The sequence below is a fragment of the Vanellus vanellus genome (assembly GCF_965231255.1).
Source record: "Vanellus vanellus genome assembly, chromosome: Z".
Lineage (NCBI taxonomy): Eukaryota > Metazoa > Chordata > Aves > Charadriiformes > Charadriidae > Vanellus > Vanellus vanellus.
In genome coordinates this window covers 11,178,749-11,203,702 of record NC_138908.1, presented here as the reverse complement: position 1 = coordinate 11,203,702, position 24,954 = coordinate 11,178,749, and the positions used below count along the sequence as shown (strand labels likewise).

General features: G+C 43.1%; 1 protein-coding gene across 3 annotated transcripts; it reads right to left on the bottom strand.

The window, feature by feature from the left end:
• Nucleotides 1-836: 836 nt before the first annotated feature.
• On the bottom strand, nucleotides 837-24,951 carry PTGR1 (prostaglandin reductase 1). Of its 3 annotated transcripts, none has more exons than XM_082497214.1 (11): nucleotides 24,829-24,877; nucleotides 11,434-11,539; nucleotides 10,641-10,778; nucleotides 9,469-9,514; nucleotides 8,705-8,764; nucleotides 7,297-7,464; nucleotides 5,791-5,908; nucleotides 5,345-5,500; nucleotides 3,660-3,765; nucleotides 2,441-2,559; nucleotides 837-1,467 (listed from the first exon to the last, which is right to left on the bottom strand). In XM_082497214.1, exons 3-11 carry the CDS (start codon nucleotides 10,744-10,746, stop codon nucleotides 1,357-1,359), a joined length of 990 nt encoding a protein of 329 aa, XP_082353340.1. In that variant the 5' UTR covers nucleotides 10,747-10,778; nucleotides 11,434-11,539; nucleotides 24,829-24,877; the 3' UTR covers nucleotides 837-1,356. The 3 variants fall into 3 exon arrangements, with proteins under 3 accessions (XP_082353340.1, XP_082353341.1, XP_082353339.1); XM_082497215.1 differs by lacking the exon at nucleotides 11,434-11,539 and adding an exon at nucleotides 14,913-14,961 and having other exon boundaries at nucleotides 24,829-24,871; XM_082497213.1 differs by lacking the exon at nucleotides 11,434-11,539 and having other exon boundaries at nucleotides 24,829-24,951.
• Nucleotides 24,952-24,954: the final 3 nt, after the last annotated feature.

Here is a 24,954-nt window from a genome sequence, read left to right as displayed (position 1 = left end):
CTCTACCCAGTGGATCTGAAGCCTACTGACAACAAACTCCATTTTCTGCTTCACCATTTTCTGCTTTACCATTTTCCATGCTGTGCAGCAGTATTAATCTACATATTTTTCTCAGGGGCTAGCTGAAAACCATAGCACTGGAGCTAACCCAAATTGGCAAGTCTTTCTCCTCAGAAAACCCTACAAAGCAGCCAGAACCTCTCCTCTACTTGTGCCAAGATGCATTATTTCCCCAGTGGCCTGTCAACTTGTATTTCAGGATGTGTCTTTTGTTCAGTCCACTCAACAAGTATCATTTGATCTACACCTGAAGTAAGTGATGTCCTCTTGTTGACAGACAGAGCATCTAATCCTGGCACTGCAAAGACATGAAAGCCGCTTTGGATTCCTTTTCACAGATCAACAATGAGACCTAAAAATTAACCAAGAAGTCCTCCACAGTGGTTGAAGATGTATCACCAGCACCTTCAATACCTGTCTGTATCCTGTAGTAACAGGTTCTTGTTCTGGCTTTTTCAATACATCTAAGATATGTATTGTTGCTAATCTGTGTGTCTCCGTCACTTAGCACCGTGTGGGTCCTGGATACCAATTTAACACAGCTAGGGCAAGCACATTGATCTCATCTTCCAGGACAGCCAGGGTGAACACCATGGCAAGGTCAACTCTAAGCTTGGACACCAATAGCCTAATTACTCAAGGAAATAAGTGACCTATCCATATAACCTGTACTGTGAGATCTGCTGGGATAAGTAAGTCCCCGTAATACTTTAGCCACTCTCTGTTAACCACAAGCAAGTGGAGGGCATTCCACAAAAAGAACTGTAAGACAAGCAAAGTATCCATTAACATTTATTTTTTCTTTCCATAGTCTCAGAATAACTGATATCTCTCCATTTCCTGACAAAAGTAAAAAAAAAAGCCAGCCAGTGAGGAAGCTGGGAACTCCCAGGTGTTGTTAGCCTGTTCTCTGCTCCTTGATATTGGTTAAAAAAAATCCCTCTTGCTGAGTTCTGGGCCAAATCAATGGGTAAACATTAGTCATCACATGTGCTTTTGGAATTTTCCTTTCTACAAGCCAAGTCATAGAATGTTCAAGGAACTATTAAATCTGTTATGGTTCTGATGACATTCAGCAGTTTTAAGGCACTTTTGTGTAGCTTTGGGAAGCAAGTGTCAAGTTCTTCAAGAGCAAAGCAACTGGCATACACTTATACTTATTAGCCCAATTATTAACAGAAGTTATCATGACCAAACATCCATCAAAAAGACTGAAACGTGCCTTTCCATCAGTGAGTTAAAAGCACTTAAGAGAATCACATTCTCCTGTGCCAGTCTCCCAGGAATATGTGACTGTCAGACTTTTACAATGGCTTTTCCAAGATTTTCTCCCTTTAACATTCCAATGAAAGCCGCTGGCATGTTCTCAAATCCTTCAGTGACTTGTTCATGGCACTTCACTTTTCCCTGTCAAAAGTAAGAAAGAAAATTGCTGAGTTTTCATTCACCGGCTGCCTAGTTTTTGTCATCTTCAGGAGACTAAACTGCCACCAAATTTCCTCCAGCTTGTATGTTTCATCTGAAACACACAAGCTGGCACGCACCAGGGTAACTTTGCAAAACTAAGTAGGCTGTTGTGAGGATTTGCTTTTGTTGCAAAACCTTCCACTTGGAGTAATAACAGGAAGCAAAAGCCACTGCTATAAAAACACACCAGGACAGATTTAGTGCTACTTGGTCTCCAAACAATGGATAGGTAGGGGATTGTTTCCCCTAAGCCAGGCCTGTCTCTACCCATAAAGAAGTATGGAATTGCAAATACAAGTGATCAAAAGCTGAGCCATGCCAAATCCCTGCGTATGTAAAAGCTAGATGCTCTTAGCCTTTAGTGTTCACACTCACAAGCTTTTCACAGCCATTAACCAAGTGTTAAACTCAGCCTCTATTTAGAAAAATAAAATTTAAGAAATTCCCTTTTAAGTCCCTTTAAAGCCCAGCTCCCAATTCCATAAAAACATCCATTCTTGCCAGTAATTTCAACACAACACTACAATGGCAACCCTTGCTCCTGTGATTCTGTGATACTACAAATGAAAGGAGACTTCTGAATGAGAAAGAGAAGAATTACCATACGAATATGGAACTATTCATTGCCAGAGAAGTGTTTTGAATTACTCTGGAAGCATCCTTTTTGAAAGCCTGCATGTATCCTGGAATACATCTAAGTCCACAAGCTAATATTGCAGGTCTCAACAAAGCAGGAGGGATCAGGCACATTCACTGTGGTTTGACTATCCCCAAAAGGCTCAAAGATCAAGTCAGGGTAGAAGGAAGTACTACGCTGGGACCTCACCTCAACAGCTATGACAAGAGACCCCTTGCAAAGAGGGAAGCTATGGTATGAGTACACCTTACAGAAAACTACCCCTTCCTTCCTTACCTCCACAACCCATTTTAGCAGTGCGTTCAGACCTTCCTCCCGGCGGTTATTCCAGCGGGACACAATAAACCCTTCCATTCGAAGCTCTTTGAATATCATTGGAACCTGAATGTAAGGCCCTGCAAGAGAAAGGAACCAGCAAAAGACCTGCAATGTCAGTTTCATTTAAAATAAGACCCAATGCATAAAGAGAGCTTTCAGCCAGGAAAGACCACTGAATCACTTGGTTTCAGCCAGAACCAACTGCTATTTTTTCCAAACAGAATTTTCAGGACAAAAGACCAAGGATTCATGGACAGACAGCCACCCAGGAAAACAAAGGCCTGATCTGTAAAGCTGTGGGGCTGAACACCCAACATTTCTGAAAACAGTTCCATTCAGAAATAAAATGGCCTAAGCTGAAGTCCCTTGGGTGAAGCTGAGGCCATTTTATTTCTGAATCAAACTGTTTTCTAGAATTGTTGGGTGTTCAGCCCAACACTTCAAACACTGAAAATACTGTTTTGACAGCTTGTTTGATAGCCTGCCAAACTCTCATGCTATTCCTACATCTCAAAAAAAAAAGTTATACACATTAAAAAACAGTTCCCTCAATCACAAAAATATGTGATAGTCTCCCCACTCTCAAAAGCCTGTCCCATTTTTAAAGTGATCTGGGAGTCCAAAGCCAGTCAGCTGTCAAAGAGAATTCAGACTTCTCATTTCTCTTAGAAGGCAAATTTGGACAACTTAGTGCTATTGAAAGTGAATATTCATCTCAGCCACATTTCACGAGTAGGTGAAATCTTATGGGAAAAAAAAACCAACACCCTAAACTGCCTCATCTGAAAACCCAGGTGAAATCCATTCGCTTATCTAAAATTACATACTGTGTAAATGGCATCATACCACCACAACTGTCTTCTGCTGATCTGTATCTGCTTAGAGCCCTGGGGAATCCTGGTTTAAGCAGTTTAGTCTCTCCTTTGTTTCTAATCAGCTGATATTCTCCATTCAATACAAGTGTGCACAAACAGGGATGAGTGCATGTACACACAAGGACTGTGGTCACACTCCCACTGTGCCAGAGCAGCAGTTAGTTACCCAAATGTACGCACATACAAACACTCAAATGGTATATGCAAACAACCAATAAAATCTCAAGAGGCTCCCATTATGTCTTTCTCTCTGCCATCACCAAACAGAAAATAAACTTGGACACAAGAAAGCAGGCCCACACCTTTCTGAGGCACGGAGTCATTGTACTGAGAGATGGCTCCACAGACTGCAATCCTTCCGTACTTCTTCATCTGGTTGATAGCAATACTGGCAAATTCTCCACCCACCTACAAGGACCAGAGTAAGTGCAGCATTAGAGAGAATCCAGTGTTTAGCACTGACTGCCAAAACCCGCCAACCTTGCATTGTTGCACCAACAGGTTCAAACAAGGGGTGGAGAGGTTAGTTCCACTACTCCAAAAATTTGGTGGCTGCAGAAACCCTTCCACTTAGTCAACACCTATGAGAACTTGATCTCACTCTTCTGAAAATTAGTTATGAACCCAGGGAATTGATTTCAATTCTGAATCTGCTTCACAAAGCTTGGTTTGGAAATGTTGGGCAGGATTTGCTCTTAGATCCCGTCTCGTAAGGGGCATGTCTAGGGGCATTAAGAAGCACCACCTCTGCTTTTCCTTCACACCAATCTGCACTTTTACCTCTTCACATCATAGTGATGTCAAGTTTTTACTTAATGATTCTCTTCTCCCAAATAAGGATGTGCTGTACTCGGAGCTTTTAATGGAGAAAAGCTGTGAGAAAATCTATCAATGGGGAGAGCTCTGCACAAAAGTTGGAAGTGAGAGGGACGGGAACGGATGTGACCATAAAACCTACTTAAGACCTTATCAGCGCAGGACATGAGATTTGGAAGGGTGAGGCAAAGCAAACAGGAGTTCCTGCCACAGGGGCAAGTGCTTTGCCCTGGCACCATGCATTCACACCGATTGCCAGGGCAAGGCAGGTGTGTTGCAATCCACACAGAACAACACCACCATCATCCCTGGATCAGTGGACAGACTGCTGAGAGAAAGACATGCTAAAGGGGTGATGATGGCTGCCCTTTAAATCAGATAGCTAGCCAGGGAGTTTTAGGCCAGTATCTCAGCTAATACCCCTGTGCCAGGTATTATATTATCAGGTATAATGCATATGTTAGCTATACTAGAAAATTAAAAAAGCCAGGGCTTGTTCTCTGGCTTGAAGGCAAACTGATAGGGTTTGACTGCATTCATGCTGTTAAACTCTCAGCCTTCATAACAAGATGGTCACATTCAAATAACCTATTGAGAACGGTCCACAGCCCCCACTAACTCCAACTGTACTTGGAAGAGGTCAGAAACCCTCTACGTGCCACTCCAGCAATTTTACAAGTAGGCCTTGCAACTGTTTTGTTTACAGGTACCGGTGTAGCCACCTGGACCATGTAACGTGGGGCTGTCCATGCTCGCTCCCCTCCCAGCAATAGCAGAGAACTGCCTGTGGTCCAAGGTGGGGCCAGGAATGGACTCTCTCTGTTCAGCATCAGTTAAATGTTAACTGTGACTCTCACCTCCCCAAAATGTGCCATACTTTCCAGAGAGTGAAGATAAGCTTCTCTCTCTCCATTCACAAACACCGCCAACAATCCAGCTCTGACTTTTGGTCTTTGTTCTTTCTGTTACTGCCCAAGATCAGCTGTAGAAATAAGTGTGAGAAGGAACGGGAAAGCAATAAGCTCTTACAGAGATCATTTCTCAATTAGATGGATATCTAATATCAAGTTCTTGGTGTAGACTTCAATTAGGTGTACACAATACTGAGTTCCTGCTATAGTTTAAGGAAAATGACAGTCTGCTCAGGGCAAGGCCCTCTCTCAAAACTCACATTGTCAAAGAAACAGTCGTATCCATCGGGAGAGGCTTTACGCAGTGCTTCATCCAAAGATTTAACAGTCTTGTAATTAAATGCTTCATCAAAGCCTATTTTCTTCAGATAGGCAACCTTGTCATCTGAGCCAGCACAGCCAACCACTTTGCAACCCTGCAAGGAAAGGAGAAAACCATTTCTAAATATCTCCTCACAACACAGGTTGACAGAGTACTGGGTGGAGGGCTCACCCATAAAATCAAGCTGTCATGACCATATGAGTTCTTGAGCTCTAGGAAACATTCAACTAGCTTTGCTGCATCTTCAGGAGCTTGTCCCATCTCAAGACCTTACTGTAGGCATGCCTTCCAGGATGCTTGCCCTCCTGATCATTCATGGCTTTGTTCCCCTGTCTCCCAGGTGAGCCTTCTGAGGAGCAAGTATGAGTAGTTCAAGCCACTCACCCCAATTTTAGCAAGCTGCCCCACCACAGAGCCCACAGCGCCAGCTGCAGCATTAACCAGCACGGTCTCTCCCGGCTTCATCTTGCAGACCTCCAGCAGACCAAAATACGCAGTGAGGCTGTGAAGAAAAAGAAAGAATGCTCAGTGAGAAATAGATAATGCCAGACAGAGAGATGTGATTTGACCACATTGAAGGAAAATATCATCACAACTATAACAAGATTCAGTTTTCCTCATTCTTTATGAAATAGAAAAATTTACCTAAACTTCTTAATTTGTTTTTTTTTTACAGCCATCCCAGAAAAACTACAGATACACTATTGGGAAACAGGATGCTGTGGCAGAAGTCTACCTTCGGTGAAAACAGCTTTCTTTGTGCTCACTAGCCAAAAGGAGAAACACAGAGATAACTCCATATGGTGACAACTCAGTTACACACTGGAAGACAGAGTAAATCCAAGCTAGAGGCCAATAGCCAGCTGGTATCTACGAGATTGAGGCAAAGATTAAATGATACTCATCACAAATCAAAGCTGGCAGAAAAAGAAAAAATGGTGGCAAAATCTTGCTGAATTGATGGGCACACTGCTCCTGAGGACTACTGTGCAGAACTATGGCCACTGCGTGAATAGTAATCTGTAGGAACCACTAAAGTTTAGCTCAAGCATGTTCCACTGATCAAATAAATACTTTATGACATCAGGCTATGCAAGCTTCCAGAAGCAATGTGATCAATTGGCCCAGAATCCCAAGAAACTTTTCTTCTAACTTCTAAATTCAAGCTTAGAGCTTCCCACTTGGTCCGAACTGAAAGGGTGAACTGAATCCATCTAGCAGCTATCTGGAAAAACATGCATCTTGACTGATGTTAAAATTAAATGTGAGAAGTTCTGCATCACACACAATCTTACAATTCTTTGTAAAGCCTTCTGTGTCAACAGGACTGACCAAGTCCTGATCTCCCATACAAACTACAGAGAAAGAGAGGAGAAACACGAGATGACTGAGAGACTGCAGTAGTGAATACAGATTCTGAAGCACAGCAGCTCTGTCTCCCACAGTGCAATTTAAAGGACCTGTTTTGCTGCACAATACGACAGCTGTCTTCTTACATTTTGGGGGCAATTCTGGAAATATGGTGACAGCAGAAGAGCCCAATCAGCAAAAGCAGACTAGTCCAGGTGGCAGTGAAGTTTTAGTCTTCCCACTGAGGTTAATTCAGATTGAACTGGGTTATTTCCAGCACTTCCTAGATCCTCTTCCTACCTTATTACAACTCCTCAACGAGAGGCACCATAATCTCCAAGGCAAAATCTGATCTAGAGGATGGGCCAAACTTCAGGCCCTCTACATGGTAAGGGCATCTGGAATGACACATGCTTTTTACCAGAGTGAGCAGACAACATACTGGTAGAATGAGACAAGGGAAGAAGTTCATACAGATAGGCGGAAACATCCTGCACATTAAAATCCACAGGATAGCTGTCTCCGGATCTCAAAACTCACCCTGGCATGCCAACCGTCCCTAGAGCCAGAGATTTGGGGAGTGATTCTGGCCAACTAGATGGAAGGAGTTGTAGGTCTTTCCCATCAGAGATGAAATGAGTTCTCCAGCCACTTCTAGCCACGACAAAGGCCCCCACTGTGAAAGCAGGATTCTTGCTTTCTACAATCCTGTTTGAAAGAAGTCAAAAAAAAAAAAAAAAAAGAACACCATGTCAGAGACAAATCATTACTGGATTTTCCCTCCCTTTTTCCTGTTGCCATGTGATGCAGGAGAAAAGAAATATTTCATGTCAGGACATTTACCCCACACCTCCTGATACTGTGGGTTTCTGATGTGTTTCCAGGAATGTCTACAATCTCTAATCACCAGGGGAATACTGGGCAAGATGATTCTAGACTCAGCCCTGCCCACGACAAATCCAATGTTCCCACATGGATGCTGACTTTTGTTTGCCTAGTACCAATCTGGTATGAATTCAGACTAGGCTTCTGTGAGTTAGAAGGCAGGAAAGAGAATGCTGGGATTAAGGGCTGGAAAAGCAAGAAGTCACAGATAGGCTGTAATAAGCAATTCCCTTCTCAGACAACCTGCACCTCATTTAAAGGTTGAAGATCCTGAAGATGGAATGTCTCAGGGTAACAAAACCAGAAAGAAAGCAGTATCCACTAACATGGAGAAGTCCATACTTGCAGTGTCTCTATGCCAAATGAAAATTCAACTTTCTTAGCCCAACAGGAAAACTATGTTGGGAAGGAGTAGGTAAGCAGCTTTGAAATACTGAACACAGTTGGCCTTCTGTTCAGCAGACTTGGTTGTTAATTTATCCCAGCCCCCCATGTTCCTGCAGAGAAACACAAGAGTCAAAGGCCACAGATGTTCCTGGGCAGCAACTTAGAGGCAGCACAGCAGAAGCAAGCTGACAAAGGGAAACATCTGTGCAGCTAAATTACCACAAGCTTGGGAAATTATGGATTTAATGTTAGATAACCCTTTGGCTATATCTAGAGCTGTATCTTAGGTGACACTGAGGTATTCTCAGCTGGAGTAGATAGCATGCATGTTTTCTGGCATGCAATTACTAGCACATCAGATTTTAAAATGTGAGGTTGACACTTATGACAAGTACAATGGTCAGTACTTCAAGCCTATGCCTGCAAAAATTTCCTTTGAAAACATTATTGCCAGAAATAACATACAGATTGTATCAGAGGCCTAAATGCTCTCCAAGAAGGCAAAAGAGGTTCTTAGAGGAAAACCACATTCCAACCAATTACAAATAAGAATAGAGTTGCAGAAGTATGTAGACTCATGTCAAGAATACATAATGCAGGCTTCCAGTGACTCGAATGTCAACACATTCCTTCGAGATCTGCCATGTGTGCAGATAACAAGAACTGAAGATCTTACCTGGCAACCTGTGTGCCTATCATTATGTCCCCTTCCTTCATGTCCCTTCGACTGTAAGGTCTGTAACACAGGAAGAGAGATGGCTTACTGTAAGCAAATTTAATGATGTTCCAGATACACTATGTCTCCTACTAGCTACTGTCTAACCCAGAAAAAGAGCATAAGCAGTGATGTTGAACACATTACAAAGAACTTGTCACTGTAATGACATAACTGGATGTTTTCCACAGCCAGCTACTCGAGCACCCCATCTTGACCGAATACTGGCCTACAGTGTTGGGGATACAACAGCACTAATCTTCCCAGCATAGTCCACTACTACAAGAAGGCTGAGACTCTAAAGAACTATCTCAGACACTAGGGTTCACCAGACTTCTTCAAACAACCCAGTGTCCCTATGCTTGCATATCAGTAATTTCCTACTTAGAATAAGTACAGGTTGCTAAGATAAGTGAAGCAACTACTGCAACAGGGCTCCAATCTCATTTAATCCTGTTGCATTCCAGTGGAAGAGACATGATAAGGAACAACAGCAGAATCTGAAAGAAGTCTAGGGCTGCAGCATCATTACCCTAATGTCTGGCTAAATTGGACACAGCTCCATACTGTGATTCTTGTAATTTACACACATTTTACAAAAAGCTGACAAAGCCATCTGGGACTCTGGCAACAGCGGATGCTCCCAGTACATGTTCTTTTGAGGTTTAAGTGGGAGATCAAATGAGGTATTTTAGCCAGCAATATAAAAGAAGAAAAAGATATACCTCATGTAAGGGTCAACACTGAGAAACACCGATTCAAGCAGCAACTCTGTAACAAAAGAAAAAGCAAATTCCTGGCTATTAGCAGTGAAGTAAAGCACAGTTTCCACAAGTCAGTCTTTCAACAAAAACCATAGGAATTCCTGACAGCTCAAAAACCCCATATACCATCATCCTTTAGGGAAAAACTACCAGAAACAACTACTACATCGTCTGGATTATCGCTGTGCTGTTACAAAAGACACTTTCTGTACTGTCTCTTTGGCAGGCTAGCTTCTTTTCAGCCCTGTTTTTCTTTATCTGCATCCTCTCTCTACAGACGGCTCGGGATGCCAGACCCCTGAGCAAAACACTAATGTACTTTCGACCCAGATATAAAACACCTTCTCCATGATTCAACCAGCAGAGGGTAGTAAGAAACCTTGGCACAGGTCAAATACAAACACTACTTTGCTGACTTAAACAGAAAGCATTAGGCTGTCTTTCCTAGGTAGCTTAATCCACCTTACTATCTCTAATACCATTAGTTCTTGTGAAATATACTGTTAAAAAAAATTTAATTTAAATTGTCATTCACACAGCAGTTTCAGCTGTTCATCTCCACCTAATAATACTTTTCATTGCCTGTGCTGCAGTGGTCTGGCTAGTACAAGCTAGATATATATTCAGATTTAAATATTTTCCCATCACGCAGAGTGAGCAGGAAGAACAGTCAAGGCCATGTAATATAAGAAGAAAGGCTATCTCCTTTAAAAGTATTACTCTGATATGAAGTTATGCCTTTTCTTGCTGTAGGGATTAAAATGGGAAGGAAGAAATTTTCTTAAATATCTTAAATATCCACAGACATGAAATTTTTAAGTGTGTCTGAATGCTACAGAGGTAGCTGTGTGAGACTGTGAAAGGCATGCTGCAGCTGCTGCACGCTGGAGTTAGAAGAGCTTAGCCACTGTTTCTAAGGGTATTCTCAGAATGCAGTGTGTCTTAAAAACCACCAAACCCATCAGCATAAATGTTCTTGAGCAATCACACTTCTCTGCTAAGGTGTATGGCTTGCCACAAGCCGTGCCAACCCATGTTCAAAAATCCAAGCCTATATACAGTTAGACTCACAGACATTCATAAGCAACCAGACAACCTCCAGAAAAAATTAAAACAGGTGGTACTCCAGTTACCTCCATCCTTTACGTTTGGCAGATCTATCTTTTTCATGTCGAAGTCACTGGTTTTGGGGAAGCCCTCAAAGTGCTTCTTCAGAACCCACACCTTGGCAGTCACCATCCTGCGCAACAAACAGCACGGCCAAAGAGCACCTGTCAAAAAGAAGCCCAACAGTGCTGTGCTGCTTATGGGGGCTAGTTTAGATTTTATGAAGCAGAACAGTATCTTGAAAAAGTGCCGTCACATGAGACAGCTTGCTTCCATCCTGTGGCAATATTGCTGGATCAAGAAAACGTATGAAAAGCCCCCTCATTGACTAAACAACTCAGAGCTTCCTGCGACGAGGGCTTGCTGCCAGACCTTCTTGCCTGCTGGCAGCAAGCCCTGGTGTGGGAAGTCAGCCCCAACAAGATGTACAGCTCCCACTCTAAAGAAATCAAAGAGGGAAAACCTACTAGTTTAAGGAGAAATAAAATTGTGGAAGGAAGAATATAAAACACTTAAACTCACTCTTTTGTCCTGATTACATGGGGTGACTACTGAACCTAAACTTTTACAAGCTTGACCAAAGTGCAAGTGAGAAATACAAAGGTAAGAAAGACCTCTTTCTGTGACACCCCCTATGGTTAAAGAAAATGCCTCTCCAGTTGCCAAGCTCAGGGCTTAGAACTGGGAGCACATTGTCACCAGCATTTTCCACACAAGGTGGAAAAAAATAAATGACTTGCATTCCTTTTACCCTCACAGCCTCTTTTTCCTTCCTATAAGCAAGCACATCAACAAGGGCAAAGAAAAAGAAATTTATACCTAGAGCAGGAAGGCAGCAAACTCTGTCTTCTGCTGACAAGACCAGTCAATAACCTTCTGCACCCGACTCACTCAGTGGCTGGACTCATTCAGTCACACACACCTTCTAAAAGGCAAAGACATCTGCTTTTATTGACAGAGCAGGTACCGCCCTCAGTCCACTTCCCGTGTACCAAGAGAAAACTCTCAGTAAATCTTCCACCAGGCACACATCTCACGAGTCACCTTTCTCCTATTAAGATTTGAGATCATCCTTACAGACTGTCCCAATTCAGCGCCCAGGCAGTTGCACAGGAATATTCTGCAATATACCAAGCTAAATACACAAAATCCACACTCCTAGAAACTATGAAATACTGTAGTCTGGAGACTGAGACTATCCCTTGGAGTAGGAGTTTCTTCAAATCACATTTTACCAGTCCAGCCCTAAACCTCCTAAGAGTACTGCCACTGAGGAAAAAATATCTAATTAAAAATAAATACAAAATTCATTGTTTAATCCATCATTTAACACAGCAAATGATCCATACATACACCACTATCACAAGGGAACACTACGATACCCTGGTCTCTAAAATGAAGAGACATGGATTCGACAAATGGACCACTCGGTGGATAAGGAAGTGGCTGGACAGTCGCACTCAAAGAGTTGCGGTCAATGGCTTGATGTCCAAGTGGAGACCAGTGATGAGTGGCATTCCTCAGGGGTCAGTATTGGGGCCTGTACTGTTCAACATCTTTGTCGGCGACATGGACAGTGGGGTTGAGTGCACCCTCAGCAAGTTTGCCGATGATGCCAAGCTGTTTGGCGAGGTAGACACGCTGGAAGAGAGGGATGCCATCCAGAGGGACCTGGACAGGCTGCAGAGCTGGGCCCAAGCCAACCTCATGCAGTTCAACAAGGCCAAGGGCAAGGTCCTGCACGTGGGTCAGAGCAACCCCAAGCGCAAATACAGGCTCTGCGGGGAATGGCTGGAGAGTAGCCCTGAAGAGAAGGACCTTGGGGTGCTGATTGACGAGAAGCTCAACATGAGCCAGCAATGTGCGATCGCAGCCCAGAAGGCCAACCGTATCCTGGGCTGCATCAGAAGAAGTGTGGCCAGCACGTCAAAGGAGGTGATTCTGCCCCTCTACTCCACTCTCGTGAGACCCCACCTGGAGTACTGCATCCAGCTCTGGAGTCCCCAACATAAGAAGGACATGGACCTGTTGGAGCATGTCGAGAGGAGAGCCACAAGGATGATCCGAGAGCTGGAGCACCTGTCCTGTGAGGACAGGCTGAGAGAGTTGGGGCTGTTCAGCCTGGAGAAGAGAAGGCTCCGGGGAGATCTTATTGTGGCCTTCCAGTACCTAAAGGGGACCTACAGGAGAGCCGGGGAAGGACTTTTTACTAGGGCAGGTAGTGGTAGGATGAGGGGGAATGGCTTTAAACTGGAAGAGGGCAGGTTCAGATTAAACATTAGGAAGAAGTTTTTCACTTTGAGGGTGGTAAGGCACTGGAACAGGTTGCCCAGGGAAGTTGTTAAGGCCCCATCCCTGGAGGTGTTCAAGGCCAGGCTGGACGTGGCCTTGGGCAACCTGGTCTAATGCCTGCCTATGGCAGGGGGGTTGGAACTCAATGATCTTCAAGGTCCTTTCCAACCTAAACCATTCTATGATTTACATAGTGAGATGCCTATGCCAGGCTCTCAAAAGACACCCATACCCAAGTGTGTGCTCTGACATCTTCCCTGTTCCCACAGCATACACCAAAAGATCAGAACTTGTGCAGCCATGCCTCGGCATGTCAGGATCTCTGTGCATTGCAGAGCCACCTTAAGAAACAGTAGCAAGTTTTAGCATTTTGCCTTAACTGTGTTGCAATGAGGTATGTGGCATGGCTCAGGGACAAAGCGTTTATTTTTCTTTTGAAAATATTCAAGTAGAATATGAAGGGTAGAAAGTGTAGAGACCAATACGTAGCAGCATGTTCAACTACAAACACCTGAAGACAAAAGTACCAATTAGGAACAGAGACTGAAGAAAATAAACAAAACTTTTTAAAGACGCACAAGCAAGGGCCAGGGAGAACAGGACAACCTCTCCATCATTTAGATAAAAACAAAAGCCACCAGACCCAGAAACTCATCAGCACTCAGCAGCTTTCTGTGATGAACCAGGGATATTCCTGGTTCCTCAATGAGAAAGAAACACAACACAGGTGAAGGGTTCCTGCATTACAAGTGTGTGCTGAGGAAATCACCTGTATCAAGACATGTAGGTCTTTCACAAAACGAAAGAAGTATCATCAAGCTTACTATCAAAGCATCCCGCATTTGTTAAGTGACCAGTCAAAGCCAACATTCCTCACATCCCATATAAAATCACAACAAGAACTAAGGTCACTGAAAACTTACCTGCAGCAACTCCATCTGACCAACAAAAGTTTTTTCTTAAAAAAAAAAAAAAAAAAAAGGAAAAAAAGCAGGTGGTACTCCCCTGGCATTTCCATCTGCTGCTGCTTTTGCTTTGGTATCAGTTATATTATATTACTACTTTATATTGTGACACTGCAGCAACAACAAAGCAAACTTAGCAAAGGGGCTTACAGGAACAAAAGGTGAATTCGGAGTAACACAAAACTGACCCTGCTTACTCGCTTATACCCACAAGCACCAAGAGTTGTTTGTCCCAGCAGCATGCCCTGAGTTCAGACAGAGGTACCCAAGTGCTCCAGCCCCCAATTACAGGGACAAGGGATGCTGGCCAGCTTAGCACCCATGGGCTTATGTGTCATTTGTACCCCTGGGGAGCCAACAGTGATTCAGAAATGCTTTGTGCTCCATCCTGTCTCACCTCTGAATCATCAATATTGACGTCCTGCTTTTTGTTTCTTTTAAGTCTGTGTGCCTTAAGGCTCCAGCCCTGTTCTTTACATTCCCACCACCACCAGCTTGATTCTTCACTTCAGTCTGAGTACAGAAACATGTTGTCCTTTGTTTTCACTATCTGGGACTCTAGGAAGCTGCACAAAGATGTGCTGTAATACTGATGATCTGCAAATCTAGGTGCCATCAGTATTGGCCATTTCTACCTCTCTTCTGCTGTTCCTTCTGGCACTTCTATGCTCAGACCTCCCATTCACACAAATATTCACATTCCTATGAAAAATTTCTAATTTTTGCAATATGTAATTTTTTCAGCAGAGCAATGATCCCTCCTACAAACAATACTGAAAGATTAATTTCACTTAACTTACCTGCAAAAGAGATCTAAGTTCTGATTTTCCTGAAACACAGAGACTATGTTTAGAGAGAAGACATTGCTTTATTCTGGCCAAGGTGCATGGTGTAATATTTCCACAAATCATGCACACCCCATGCTGGTTTTCTTGTCATATTTATACATGCAAGTTACAAGGTAGCACACTCCCACTTACAATGACTGGTCAGTAATTTACATATGATTATAATATTGGTTATGTCATTCTCCTCACTTACTGCACCTGTGCAAGGGAAGGGTCTTCACATGAGCAAGGGTCTTCTTGGCCTATGGGCGTGATTTTTAGTATTATAATTAAGGTAGTTCAGTTTAGGATACCCAAAATTTTCACTTTTCTGCCAAGTTGGCTAGGCCTTTCAAAACATGGTAGATTAGTAGCATCCTCAAGGTTTGTATGCTTGTTTGCTTCAGGATATTTTACTTCAAAGACAGACAACACCACCTGCTCTCTTGATTAGGTGTTCTTTTTCATACAACCCAAGGATAGAATCCTCATCCATGAGAATATCTCAGAAAGTTCCTCCATTAATTAGCCCAGATACTTGTGAAGAAACATTCCCAAGGCCGACCATCCGGCCAAGTACATAACAAAATGGTCATACGCAAGACCCTATATCAGAAGTTCAGCTAGTTCCAACAGTTAACAGGCCTAACTAACTTTTAATGCTAACAACCTTAAAGCTAGCTAATGTTAATGAAAATGGCTAAAATTCTAACTGCAAGACAACAGAACCACTTTTATTACATTTAGGTCTAACTTTGGCAATGGAACAAATTTTCTGCTGACCACTTCTTGCCTTCTGAAATCGCATTATTATAGCCACTTCAAGGCTAGGGATGTTTTCTGTAGGCTGTAAAACAAAAAGCCCCAAACCAAACAAACAGAAAAGAGAAGAAAGATACATGCATGATGAATGGATTCACAAACCAATTTCCAGGTTAACAAACCAAGATTACTTTGTATGTTGAGATATAAAATCATAAGAACTGGTAAGGGCTATGTTGCTTAAGCATATTATAGAGCTCTAAAGCATAAACAGCAGTGATGCAACATTTGTGGGGTCCAGCATTACTGGACTAAGCATGTGATAGCCACCATCTCAGCTCCAAGAGCAGTAACCATTGCACTGTAAAACTACTTTGTTGTCAGTGTCAGTGGGTTTGAATAATACATTTCTTTTGTGTGTTTTCTGTATAAATTATTTCATAGACCATTATAATCATTACTGCAAAGAGACAGCTATGATAAAAACCTGAGAAAGGACAATCCATGAAGGCGATTATAGTGGTTTGGACTCGACTGGCCAATGAAAATGAATGACAGCTGCTCTACCCCACCACTCCAAGGAAAGGAGGGACAGAGTGAAAGAGACTTACAAGTTTAGAAAAAACTAAACTACTTTAATGAAAACAATAAATTAAAAAAAAATTTAAAAGAAAATAATGAAATATATACAATATATACAAAACCAGTATCAAGCTCCCAGGATGATGATCACATCACTGACAGGCACAGGGAAAGTCCCAGACTGGAGTCAGCGATGGATGGGATCTGGATTCAGGAATGCACAGATCAGGATCAAAGGCAGATGAACAGACAGAGTCCTCCTTAGACGCAGGCCAATGAAGAAAGAGGGCTGACCCTTTGATCCCTCAACTTTTATACTGAGCATGAGGCAGACGGGATGGAATACCCGGTTGGTCAGTTTTGGGTCACCTGTCCTGTCTGTTCCTCCCTGCAGGTGTGACCCCTCTATGCTTCTCTGTTTCCGACCCTCCAATGGGGCAAACAGCAAACTTAGCTGATCTTGATTCTTATAGCAGTAAGTATAAGCAAGAGCCTCTCTGCATACTGTCCTTGGCATAAATTACAACTAATCAGATCTCATCACTCTGACAGCAGAAACAGAAACTGGGTTTTGTTTTACCTCAAACCAGGACAGTGACAAAAAGACCCTTTTAAAGATAATTTATTTCTAGCAAGTCCAAGGAAAAAAATAAGGTGATGCATTTCTGCCCGATATTCTTACAAAAGAATCATTAAAGCTTTAACTGAAATTGAAGTCCAAGACAGCATTTACTCTGAGGTCCTTCAAACCCTCTTTGTCCTCTAGTCTAGCCCATCAAGTTATCAAAGAATAAAGTTTTACATTAATCTCTATCAACTTTTTGCATAAAATCAGACACCTAGGAAAGAAGTAATGGATTGGAGAATCTTAGCATTGTGCACTAACAATATACATAAGAAAGCAAAGATCCAGTCTGTGTTCAGACACTGCAGCTGGTGCAAACTGTAGCACAATTGCAAGCAGAGCTCCTTCACATGGGTCATCACAGCTCAATCCCCAAAATCAGCGCAAGGAAAGAGATTCACAATGCAGGGCAAAGTGGGAGAGAAGAGAAGGAAGAGGTGAAAACTGGAATCCAATAGTAGATACTAGCAACTGGAAAAGAAGGTCAGGAGTAAGAGAAGACAGACAAGTCTGAGAAAATCAAGAAATTTTGATTGGTGGCAATACCTGAAATCTGGGAATATTCACATTAAGTAAAAGAATAGTAAAGCTCTCAAGGGAGCTTGAGTCAAACCAGCAAAATTTACTTTCCTTAAGTAACCCCAGCTAACACTGGTATCTTGTATGGTATGGTTCTCTAGCCTAGGCTTGCCTAAATCTAACCTTCAGGACAAATTTGTCTTAGAAGCCTGTCAGTTACAAATAAGTTCCATTCAAATTTTGGGTTAGCTTAACAATTCATCTTGCTGCCAGTCACAATTAATTTGCAGATATGGCTGTGGTATTAGTTTCCGTTTATCCCCATTCTGAAGCAGGAACAGCTATGCTCCCAGCTACATTGGAAGAAAAGGGTATGATTAAAAGCTGAGTGAAGCATCAGACATAATTAGTTTGTAGATAGGTGCTGAGGAAAAAAACACTGATCACCACAACAGCAAAGTTGTTCAGGAAATCATCATCTCATCTCGTTGCTTCCTCCAGATCCAATTTATGCAGTCTCCTGAAACATTTCAAAGCAATCTGCCAGCCACCAGCATAAAGGACTTTCTAAATACTTTAAAAAACAAACAAATTTAAAAGGACTCATTGGCAGTAGAGACTGCCAAGGGAGCCATAACCCAGAAGCCACCTTGGGATTCCCCATATATTACAGGATTAACAATTACCTGGGAGTTAATAAGGCCTCAAATCATAAGTGCCTGCAAGTCTTAGCAAAAATTACCTATTCCTCTGGCTTGGATATTATAATTCTTTCTCAGAAATTATTTTTTTCCTGTGGTGAAAAGCAAGGTAAAGGAAACCACTCCCATGCTACTTTTGCCTGGAATATCTGAGCAAGCATGACGCTGCATTTTGAAACAACAAAGCTGCAACTTCACTTCTTTACGCAATGCTATCAAGTCCTGGAAGGAGGTCAAAGATTCGAGGTGAGTAGTCATCACTTGGTAAAAAGATTGTGCCGTTTCGCACTTTGTTAGAAGGCTGTAATTCCAACAGAGGTTCAACTTGCAGAGCAAGTTCACAAGGGCACGGGAAAAGGGAAGCCAAGACCTGTGCTGAAACAGGTCAGCTGCCCTTCAGCTCTCAGAAATTTCATGTAAAATGTGAATCTTAAGAATTACGTCTGATAACAAAGGATAAGCAAGCCCACAGATGGGAAGGAAGACGGGACACTGCAGGTGACCTGGGATAACAAACTGAGTCAAAGCTTCTTGAAGGGCCAGCTGTGATTCCCTGGTCACTGCAGGGCACTCTTAAACTTCTTTCAAGCACTCATTCTACTTCCCCCTTTCTCAAATGTTGATACAGTCCAAGCATATGCTGCAACATCAGTAAATGCAAAACTTTATCAATGCCATTGAGACATATTGCAGCACAGTTTCACTTCTTACATTTGCAGGGACACGCCTGTTACTGCACCACAGACAGAAATATTTCATTTGCTTGATTTTACAGCTGCCAAAGAAAATTGTGTTTTTTTAAAAGCTCCATTAAGCTTAAATTTCTACAAAACTCCATTTAAATTAAACCCTAAACTTTTGACTACACCAAGCAAATAATACTCTTTAGGGGAGAAAGGTAAGAAATCTCAGGCTGGTATCTGATGTTGTAAAATTACTGAAAGAGCTTCAGGACTAAGTGTGTCCGTTGACTGTTCCTTCCCTCATTTCTCATTACTGACCTCTACAAAGCCTAAGCACCCCTGGCTCTTGCAGTGTAGTGCAGTAAGACAGCCCTGTGTGCTCAGAAGGGAAGTTATAAACATACTTTCAACCACCAGCAATCCTTCTGAGGCCCTCTCCTGAGTTTCTGCAATATTATAAGGGCAGATTGATCCTTAAATGAGTTCCTGCTGGTACACACACAACCAGCTTCTCCCTCAAGAAGGGAACTCGCTACTCCAGCCCACATAGCGTATCTGAGACGTACTGGTTATTTGTTACCACTCCAATACACCTGTAGTATTATGAGACTGCAAATGACAAATGAAAAGATAAACAGAAAGAGAAAAAAAAAGAGGGAAGTCAATGAGAGTCTAAGGAACTGCAGTGGAAGGGTGCAAACACACAGCACTGATCAGCACCTGTTGTATAGCTGCTTTAGACAGCAGACAGCATCTGGCAAAAGGAGCCTGAGAACCTTGCCGCTCCTGCAGTGCACATCAGCTCAGCATAGTACTTTACCGTTATATTCCACAGCGAGTGCAAATGAGTGCATCCGTGCAAATGCTGTTCTAGGGGTCCCAGTGCCATGACAGCGAAGCCATCTGGCAGTGAAGTAAGGCCCCCAACAGATTTGCCTCTCACCACTGATCAACTCAGGTCACTCATGTGAGGTCTGGCTAAGACATTTCCTATGGTTTGTAAATGGGAGTGTCCATCTTTTCTTCTTTCCTTCCTGCTTTCCTCCTTTCTTCCCTTTATATGCTAGCTTGCTCCCCCAGAAAACATTCTCCTGTATCTAATGAAGCATGTATCTTCTACCACCAAGGCACTTACAGGGTTTCTCTTTCAATCCTTTTCCTGTGTGCCAAACGTGGTTTGAGAGTTTCAACCCCACAGACAATACTCATAGAATCACAGAATCATAGAATGGTTTAGGCTGGAAGGGACCTTGAAGATCATTGAGTTCCAACCCCCCTGCCATAGGCAGGGACACATCCCACTAGACCAGGTTGCCCAAGGCCACGTCCAGCCTGGCCTTGAACACCTCCAGGGATGGGGCCTTAACAAGTCAACTGGGCAACCTGTTCCAGTGCCTTACCACCCTCAAAGTGAAAAACTTCTTCCTAATGTTTAATCTGAACCTGCCCTCTTCCAGTTTAAAGCCATTCCCCCTCATCCTACCACTACCTGCCCTAGTAAAAAGTCCTTCCCCGGCTCTCCTGTAGGTCCCCTTTAGGTACTGGAAGGCCACAATAAGATCTCCCCAGAGCCTTCTCTTCTCCAGGCTGAACAGCCCCAACACTCTCAGCCTGTCCTCACAGGACAGGTGCTCCAGCTCTCGGATCATCCTCGTGGCTCTCCTCTCGACATGCTCCAACAGGTCCATGTCCTTCTTATGTTGGGGACTCCAGAGCTGGATGCAGTACTCCAGGTGGGGTCTCACGAGAGTGGAGTAGAGGGGCAGAATCACCTCCTTTGACGTGCTGGCCACACTTCTTCTGATGCAGCCCAGGATACGGTTGGCCTTCTGGGCTGCGATCGCACATTGCTGGCTCATGTTGAGCTTCTCGTCAATCAGCACCCCAAGGTCCTTCTCTTCAGGGCTACTCTCCAGCCATTCCCCGCAGAGCCTGTATTTGCGCTTGGGGTTGCTCTGACCCACGTGCAGGACCTTGCCCTTGGCCTTGTTGAACTGCATGAGGTTGGCTTGGGCCCAGCTCTGCAGCCTGTCCAGGTCTCTCTGGATGGCATCCCTCTCTTCCAGCGTGTCTACCTCGCCAAACAGCTTGGCATCATCGGCAAACTTGCTGAGGGTGCACTCAACCCCACTGTCCATGTCGCCGACAAAGATGTTGAACAGTACAGGCCCCAGTACTGATCCCTGAGGAACGCCACTCGTCACTGGTCTCTACTTGGACTCACTTCAAATGAAATGCATACACATACAACTTGCACAGCATGGACCTTCCTTCCCTATAAAAGCAGACTAAAATGTGGTCCCTCTCTCAAATTTATATCCAGCCCAGTACAAGAAAACTTGCAAGAGTTACAGCAAGGATTACATCCACCACTGGAGCTTAAAATACTATATCTTCAGGATTGAAAGAAAAATCCTTGAACTCACCCCATACCCCCTGTTCTCAGCCTGCCTGCCTTTCCTCTGGTGCTTTGACCTCTCCAAATGTGCAAGACTGAGAGTTGTCATGGTGCATCCCTGAGGGATGCCTCACAAATTTTTTACACAAGCTGAGACTCAGAAGGCAGTCCTTCTCCAGACTTCTGGTTTCTTTGGCTAAAGATTTTGCCATCTGAGAAGCCTGAGCATGCACTGATCTGTTGCCCCTCTGTGCTGAGAGACTGCTGGCCTTCTAGGGTCTCACTCTTTCCTCTGGGACCCTTCTTTTCAAAGGCGCTCAACCTTAACAGGAATATCAGCTCATGAGATGTATAGGCTCAAGCAGATATAAATCTTTCTACCCCGCAAAGTGTCTGCAGTATAACCACAGAAGAAATAACATCTAGTGGGTATTCAACTCGTCTAGATTAGAAATGTACTTTAGCCTCAGTTATCTGACAGAAGGAAGGTCAGAATTTCTACATCGCCTGCTTAATATTTGGTCTGGTGTTTCACCTTTGTTCTTGCTTCCTCTCCCAAACCATAAGATTACTGAATTTCAATGTGCTAATCAAATCTGAATAACTGACTGCATTTGCCAGTTCACCTGTTCACCTGATGCAATCTCCTGCAGTATCCTTACAGCCAAACTGGTCAGATAAATTGGTGCATAAATGGATAGGACATTGGAGGACTGCAGGATTGTCCTCAGTGAAGCAAAGTCCAGTTGGTAGCCCATTACCACTGGCATCCCTCAGGAATCATATTGGGAGCCATAATGTTTTATAACCTTATAGAAGACACGGACAGTCATGACCTGCAGGGACAGAGTCCTTCCACACCACCCTGAACTTGGACCCAGCTGCATCTGGAGTGTTGTGTTGAGTTTTCAGCTCCCTAGTACAAGAAAGTCACTGACATACTTAAGTGAGTCCAGTGCAGGGTCACCAAGATGATGAAGGGATTGGAAAATGTTAACAGGCAAGGAAAAACTTGAGACAAATGGCTTTGTTCAGTCTCCAGAAATGAAAGCTACAGTGAGATTTACTGCTCTCTACAGCTGCTTAGTCAGCCCATATTGAGAAAATGGAAACCAGCTCAAGGAGGGTAGATTTAGATTAGAGATCAGGAAGAAATTTTTCACTGAGGGTGGTGAGGCACTGGAACAGGTTGCCCAGAGAAGCTGTGGATGCCCCATCCCTGGAAGCGTTCAAGGCCAGGCTGGATGGGGCTTTGAGCAACCTGGTTTAATGGGAAGTGTCCCTGCCCAGGGCAGGGGGGTTGGAACTCTATGATCTTCAAGGTCCCTTCCAACCTAAACCATTCTATGATCTGAGGAAAGTGCCAAGCGACAAGGTAAGAGACTGTAGTTGGCAAGTCAGTATTTTCCAATGATACATGGAAAGTTTTGGTATTTCTCCCCCCCCAACCTATGATGAGGTCAGATATTGGAACAGGTCACCTGAAGAGATTGTGGAATCTCCATCTTTGAAAATTTTTACAACATCACATGCCTGTGAGGAATCTCATCAATCTGGTCTGCCTTTGCCCATCTGTACAGACTTCATGACCTCCCAAAATCCCTACCAACTTAAATTATTCTGTGACTACATAATGGCAACTAGAACTCTTAAGTCATAATTAGCTCTTGGCAAAACAACTAGTGCTTATTTCATATTAACAACTGTGAGCATGAACAGCTTAAAAATTAAATCAATATTAGGACCAAGCAAAGTTATAATTTCTTATTTATTTATTATTGTTATTTTTACTTATTCTTTAGTGCTGGTTTCTACAGGATACTCTGCAATATACCTGAGGAACCAGAAAACTCTCATGGAAGATTTATTCAGGATGTACACATCCTAATTTCTTTCACCAGAACTGAGTCCTGAGAATAAAAAAAGAACAATTATCTCCTCTGAACCAAGAATCAACAGCACTATAGCATGATTTGCAAAAAAAAACCCCAACCCCCAACCCTTATAGTATTTGTCTACCCAAGAAGCTATTAAATTCATCCCACGAAATAAAAAAACAGTATTCCTTTACCAAAATAGAACACCATCTTTTATGTATCTGCTGTGATCACGCTTTCAGTCCTATGAGATTTTAGTAAGCACACTAGACAGTTCCAAAAAGCCCACTTCTTTCTGAATTGATTTAATTTTGTGCTGTATCATCATGTACGTACTAAAATCAAACCCTTTCCCAATTCTTAATTTCACTCATTTCACAAACAAGTGAAGCTATACTATATGTTTACTGTTTTAGGGTACCTAGTTGTGACTTTAGAGCTAGAAAAGGTATCTGCTATACATTTGGCATAATGCACATTATGGTATATTACTACTAAAAAATCTCCTAGATAAGCATCTGCTAAAAATACCTTTTCCTTTCTCAAACCACATGCTATATTCATTCAGATATTAATGCAGGATAACTGCTAACTGCTGCAACAGTTTTTTTTTTTATTATTCCTTAGAATTGAACACTATCATTAAAAATTTACCATTACACCAAATGAAGCACCAAACTTTTACAGCCTATGAGGTCAAAGCTACTACATAACCATTTAAGAAAGGGTGAAATTATCCCTCTCCCTCATGTCATACACATGTCAAACAGAGAACATACACAGTTATCTTTATAGTGGAAAGCCTCTCATATCAGAAAACTCACACAGAAACTAATCTGGAACGGGCTTCCAGCAAGAAACATGCAAGCATTTTTGCAAAGATCATACATTTTTTGCCAATCAAAAATGATTCAAAAATAATTTTGAAAAATTTTCAACTTGCCAAATACAAAGTGGCATTTAATGATTGCTGTATGGTTACATGGTATCAGTCTAATTCTTCCCCATACTTCAAAATATTTTTTCTCAGTCCAGATGTTAGCAAATTAACATCTGTAAGGACATCATCAAGTGCTTCCTAGCTACAGTACCTCCAGCAGTAATGCCTTAAACAGATCAAGCTGCATCCAATGCAATTCCTGAGCGCAGACACATTTTTTTTTCCCTATAATGCAGACCTGCAGTCTTAATTATTTCAAATTATAAAAAAACACTCAGATTATAAACTAGGCAGTTCAGTGCAACCAGTTTTACAGCTGCTCCCCAAATCTCAGTTGTAACACTAATGTCCACCTGACAGTACAGTACAATACAGAAGTCCTCTTGCAAAATACTGGTCTATTTTTACAGCGTAAGAACAGCAGTTCCAGGAAAGAGTAAACGCACTCAGCTGACGTTTGCTTTTCCACTTTGACCAATGCAGCACTGGGCAACTACTGTTCTGCCAATAACAAGCACTTGCAAATTTTGAATAGGTTCTTTGTTCTGCCTGAACGGAAACACCTCTGTAAATCACAGCAAGATAGTTGGCCAGGCATAGATACTTCGGGGCTTGTGTTTTTTGTTTGTTTGGTTGGTTGGGTTTTTTTTAGGGGCTAAGGGTGGTGGGAGTTGAAGTACAGCACGGCACTTCCTTTATTTTAATGTAATTTAAGGGTTGTACAAAGTCACTTCCCGCCCTAGCCTGGAGTTAACACCCAAGCTCCTCAGCCCCACCACGTAACCCCACGCTAAAACCCAACTGCCCTCTCGCCCACCCCCATCTCTCCTCTCTCAGGGACGGCGGTCGCATAGCTGCAGCTCCCTTCCCTCACGGGAGCAAGACCCGCCATGTTCTTCTCCCTCAGGGACGGCGGTCCGATTCAGCTCCGTTCCCCCGCAGGAGCAAGACCCGCCATTTTCTACCCGTTCCCGCCCCTCTCCGCCTGCAAGGGCTGGAGGGGGCCTTTTTTCGTCCGCGCCCGCCTGCAGCGCTCGCCTGACCTGAGGGTGCCCGTCGTCCCCTCAGGCCGAGAAGCTGCGTTCTGGATGTACTGGCTCCTCTTCCGCAAAGGAATGCGGCGTGGACCTAGTCCGTCCTTTCTCTCGCCAGGAAGGGAGGAGCTGGGT